Below are 5,660 nucleotides of genomic sequence, written 5' to 3'. Positions count from 1 at the left end.
CGGCGCACCAGGCACTGGCCCAATTAAGACTTCTTTTTTTTTTCTGTATTGCATTTGATTGTTTTCTTATTTCATCATTGCGTTAAAAGGGATTTTGACGTAGGAATTTATTTTTTATGTGAATTGGTACTGCTTTTACGTACATATTATAGTAAAGATTTTACTGCCTCTTCTCTTCTGAACAATACCATGATGCACTATAACATAAAATCCTTCATTCATTATTGCTAAAAAATATAAACACTACCTCCTTCTACCTCAAGTTAGCTGAGTATCACCACAATGACAAATGATTTTGTTAATCATTTGTGATAAATTTTATTGTGAAAAGCTTTGTTCTTTCATTTACTATTACTATTTTGTTGATATTGTTCAACTAGACCGTCTCACTCGGCACACTGAACACTGGCTCAATTAAGACTTGTTTTTCTCTTTTTTTCTGAATTGCATCGTTTTCATATGTATTATCATTACGTTAAATTTATTGAGTAATTCCCTTTTTATGTGAATTGTTATTGCTTTTACATACATACAGTAATATTCTAACTCTCTCTTCTTCTCTCCTTAACATATCAACGCTCCCTCATTCAGCCTCAAGTCAACTGGGCATGACGTCACCGCGGTTACATACGATTTTATACATCTATTATGCTAAATGTTATATTGAAAGATAAATTTTATATTAAATGCTTTACACTTTTATGTATTTTGTCGAATATTGTTATCATTAAACTATATATATTGTACAAGAAAAAAAAATTAATACAGTTTAACTTGTAAGACCCAGTAGGCCATCGAATACAAGTACAGTGGTACCTTGAGATACGAGCAGCCTAACATAAGTGTTTTTTGAGATACGAGCCGGAGCTCGGGCCATATTTTCGTTCAAGATATGAGCCCAAATCCGAGGTACGAGCCGTGTTTCCAGAGCATCCCGCCAGTTGGCGCGCAGGGTCGAGCATCATCCGAGAGCATCTCTTGCTCACTCACACGTGTTACCCGCTTGAATCAAAGTGTATCTTGTGCGCTGTACTCTTTTTTGCTTGATTTTTGCGTGATTACTGAACTTTTTTGTGTGTTATCATGGGACCGAAGAAAGTGAGTGCTAAAGACAATGGTGACAGGAAGAAGAGGATGATGTCGATAGAACTAAAGCAAGAAATAATAGAAAAACATGAGCGTGGCGTACGAGTGATTGAACTCGCAAAGATCTATGACCGTAGTACATCGACAATTTGTACGATATTGAAGCAGAAGGATGCCATCAAGAGTGCTACACCAGCAAAAGGAACCACAATTCTTTCCCAATCAAGGACAAATATCCATGATGAAATGGAGAAGCTTCTGCTCGTGTGGGTGAAAGAGAAGGAGTTGGCAGGAGATACAGTGACGGAGACGGTAATATGCGAGAAGGCATGGAGTAGTATTTATGCCGACTTAGTGAAGAAAGAAGCATCAACTTCTAAAGAGGCATCAGAAGAAGTGTTTAAGGCAAGCCATGGCTGGTTTGATAATTTTAAGAAGAGAACTGGCATCCATTCAGTGGTGAGGCATGGCGAAGCTGCGAGTGCAGACGTGAAAGCAGCCTATACGTACATCCAAAAGTTCGCTGCGCTTGTTGCGAGGGAAGGCTACATTCCGCAACAGGTGTTCAACTGCGATGAAACGGGCCTATTTTGGAAGAAAATGCCACGGAGGACTTACATCACAGCAGAGAAGATGATGCCAGGCCATAAACCCATGAAGGACCGTCTGACCCTTGCATTATGTGCAAATGCTAGCGGTGATTGTAATGTGAAGCCACTCCTAGTTTATCATTCGGACTCGTCTGTCTCCCAAGTAAGACTATTATGCTAAATAACTCTTTTATTTCTTTATTTCATATTTTGTTATGTATTTGTTAATTATACATGTTTATTTGTTATTTAAAAATGTTATTGTTATAATACAATTAAGTTTGTTCATACTTACCTGGCAGATATATATATAGCTGTATTTCTGACGTCCGACAGAATTTCAAAACTCGCGGCACACGTAGTGGGCGGCCAGGGTGGTAGTACCCATTCCCGCCGCTGGGAGGCGGATATCAGGAACCATTCCCATTTTCTATTCATATTTTGTATCCATGCCACTGTCTCCTGAGGGGAGGGGGAGGGTGGGCACTCTAATTATATATATCTGCCAGGTAAGTATGAACAAAATGACAATTTGTCCAAAATTGCATTTTTCCTACTATACAAACCTGAGGTCCCTTTTACAATAGGAGGTACTAGCGGCAGCTGGATAGGTCGTAAGCTTTCGAACAAGGGTTCGGTAGTTAACTGCTTGTCCGACAGGCGCGCGCGCGCGACTGGGAGGTAAACAAATCACTTTTGCTTTTGGCCCAAGCAAAAACTGCAGAGTGAGGGGTGGCATGAGGTGGGACTATGTGTAAAAGGACCTCAGGTTTGTATAGTTAGGAAAAATGCAATTTTGGACAAATTGTCATTTGTTCCGACACGGCATACAAACCTTCGGTCCTTTTACAATAGGAAGACTCACTTCTTGGTGGGTGGAATCTGAGTCTTTTGTGAACAGACTGGTGTTCGCCCAACCTTGGAAGCCTCCCTGGTCGTAAGAGCGAGGGAGGGATCCAAGCCTCTGTCCGATTGATCGGGGTGTGCACCGCAGGATCAATGGTCAGACCTCTGGACCGAGTACTAAGAGAGGGCAAGCGTATCTCTTCGTACCAGCAATGTAAGAACTTGTTCCTGTACAGGAGCAAATATAAAGTCATGGGTTTGTCTCTTGTAGGCATCCACTTCCCCCCCCCTTTGTAGGAGGAAGTGGTGGATATTCTGCTCCTATCCCTAGTGAAAGGGATAGGATGGGGCTCTGTCATATAGCTCACCTGCATCTCGTCCTCATCCAGCGTAGTGACGACCGTGGCCCTCTGCCCACAGGTAGAGGAGGAGGAAAAGATGGGAAGAGGGAGCCAGTCACTCACTCACTCACACATCCATCCACACAGTCACACCAGGACTCGATGCTGTTTCAGCCTGCGAGGGTGGTCTGGGTTAGCTACACAACTTGTTGAGCAGCCACCACGGGTCCCAAGGAAAAGGTATCCAAGGACCTGTGGGCAATATCCCGAAGGTAGAAGGACGTAAAGGTAGTCTGGTTAGACCAGACCCCTGCCTTCAGACCTGCACCACGGAGAAGTTCTTACGAAACGCCAACGAGGGGCCAATACTTCTGACTTCGTGAGCTCTCGGACAGGACGTACGGATGTCGTCACTACCATCAGCCTCATACGCCCTCCTGATGACCTCACGTAAGCCAGAATGAAAGAGTGTTCTTGGATACTTCTTTCTTGGTTACCCCACGGTGCTAACGAAGAGGCGTCGACACTCAGGCCTGAGGTGTCGAGTTTTCTTCAGATAGCGCCGTAGCGCCCTCACAGGACAAAGCAGCATCTCATCCGCATCATTATCGGTGAAGTCCATTAGGGAGGGAATCGTGAAAGGACTCGAACCTGTCGGCAGGGCCGACGGTTTCCTGAGTCTTCGCAACGAAGTTCGGGACGAAATCGAGCGTCACAGATCCCCATCCCCTTGGAGTGTCGTACATCATAGGAAAGACCATGAAGTTCCCCTACTCTCTTCGCCGATGCCAGGGCCAGCAAGAAGAGGGTCTTGAGGGTCAGATCCCTGTCTGACGACTCTCGGAGTGGCTCGAACGGTGTTCGAGTCAACTCCTAAGGACGAGAGTCACATCCCACGCAGGGGGCCTGAGTTCCCTGGGTGGGCAAGACCTTTCGAAGCTCCTCAAAGCAAGGAGATCTCGAACGAGTTCAAGATGTCCAATCCCCTCAGTTTCAGGACGAGAGCCAGGGCGGCTCTGTATCCTTTGACTGTGGGGACTGAGAGGAGCTTCTCTCGGCGAAGAAACACGAGGAAATCCGCTACCTGCTGAAGAGTGGCTCTGAGAGGAGATAGACCCCCGTCTACGACACCAACCACAGAAGACGGCCCACTTCCCCTGGTACACAGCTGCAGAGGACTGACGGACGTTTCCAGCCATCTCTGTTGCTGCGCTACGAGAAAAGCCTCTCGTTCGCAAGAGATGGTGGATAACAGCCAGCCGTGAAGTCGTAGGGACTGGACTGGCTCGGTGGTACCGCTCCGACGTGTGGCTGGGCGAGAAGGTTGTGCCAAGGGGGAATCTCTCTCGGTTCTCCTGCGAGAAGAGCCAGCAGGTCCGGATACCAAATGGCCTGTGGCCATTTGGGAGCCAACCAGGATCATCCTGAGATTCGGGGTGACCAGTGCTCGACTGATCACCTTGCGAATCAGGCTGAACGGGGGAAAGGCATAGACGAAGAGGTTGTCCCACGGGTGTTGAAGAGCGTCCTCTGCAGCTGCCCATGGGTCCGGCACGGCTGAGAAGAAAACCTGGAGCTTTCTGTTGTGCCGGGTGGGCGAACAGATCCACGACTGGTCGCCCCCACCACAGGTCGAAGAGCCTTTCCGCCACGTCCTGGTGTAGAGACCACATCGGTCCCTATCACCTGATCCCGACGGCTGAGCGTGTCTGCTACTACATTCCTCTTCCCTGGAATGTAGGCATGCCGACAGCTCTATTGAGTGTGCCTCGGCCCACTCGTGCACCTGCCGAGTCAACTGGTACAACGGGAGAGACACTAGGCCCCCCTGTTTGTTGACGTAGCCACTACCGTGGTGTTGTCGCACATCAACACCACTGAGTGTCCCATCAAGCGGTCCTGGAACTCTTGGAGAGCGAGAAACGCTGCCTTGAGTTCCAGTACATTGATGTGAAGGTGCTTGTTGTTCTCGTCCCACACTCCTGAAGTCAGCAACTCCTCCAGGTGTGCGCCCCATCCCTCGGTCAATGCGTCTGAGAACAGCTGCATGTCCGGGGGGGGAGTGCGCAGAGGCACTCCTCTTTTAAGAGGTTCCTGTCGTCCAGCCACCAGGCTAGGTCCTGCCTCACCTTCGGTGTCAGCGACACTGGAAAGCTTGGGGGATCCGTCGCCTGTGACCAACTCTCCTTTAGTCTCCACTGAAGAGACCGCAGGGGAGACGCCCGTGAGGGACTAACTAATCTGAGTGACGACAGGTGTCCGATCACGACTTGCCATCGCTGAGCTACCTGTTCCTGCCGAGACAGGAACTGGTTGGCTGCCTCCCTGAATCTGCTGATCCGCGAGTCTGCGGGGAAGACTCGCCCTGCTACCGTGTCGATCAGCATACCCAGGTACTTCATCCTCTGCTTGGGCTCGAGATCGGACTTCTCGAAGTTCACAACGATCCCCAGATCGCGACAGAACTCGAGTAGTCGATCCCTGTCCTGTAGCAACTGCGAGCGGGAGCTCGCCAGGACTAACCAATCGTCGAGATACCTCATCAGACGTATCCCGTGCGAATGGGCCCAGCAGACACCAGAGTGAACACTCGCGTGAACACCTGTGGGGGCGGTTGAGAGACCGAAACAAAGTGCCCTGAACTGGTACACCCGTTCCCGTCGAGGATGAAGCGGAGGTACTTTCTGGAGGACTGATGAATGGGTATTTGGAAATACGCATCCTTCAAGTCCACTGAAAGCATGAAATCGTTCTCCCTGATGGAGTCGAGCACGGAACGTGCCGTCTCCATCGTGAA

At 48.7% G+C, this 5,660-nt stretch overlaps 1 protein-coding gene across 1 annotated transcript; it reads left to right on the top strand.

Annotated features, from left to right (window-relative positions):
• The first annotated feature begins 1,083 nt into the window (after nucleotides 1–1,083).
• Nucleotides 1,084–1,857, top strand: LOC135203463 (tigger transposable element-derived protein 1-like). The gene has a single exon (XM_064233188.1). The coding sequence runs from the start codon at nucleotides 1,084–1,086 to the stop codon at nucleotides 1,855–1,857; it is 774 nt and encodes a 257-aa protein (XP_064089258.1).
• Nucleotides 1,858–5,660: the final 3,803 nt, after the last annotated feature.

This window comes from Macrobrachium nipponense, chromosome 36 (assembly GCF_015104395.2).
Source record: "Macrobrachium nipponense isolate FS-2020 chromosome 36, ASM1510439v2, whole genome shotgun sequence".
Lineage (NCBI taxonomy): Eukaryota > Metazoa > Arthropoda > Malacostraca > Decapoda > Palaemonidae > Macrobrachium > Macrobrachium nipponense.
This window is presented reverse-complemented; position numbering and strand designations above follow the sequence as displayed.

Excerpts from the sequence above, each read along its gene's own strand:
- LOC135203463 (XM_064233188.1), top strand. The coding sequence starts at position 1,084 with ATGGGACCGAAGAAAGTGAGTGCTAAAGACAATGGTGACAGGAAGAAG.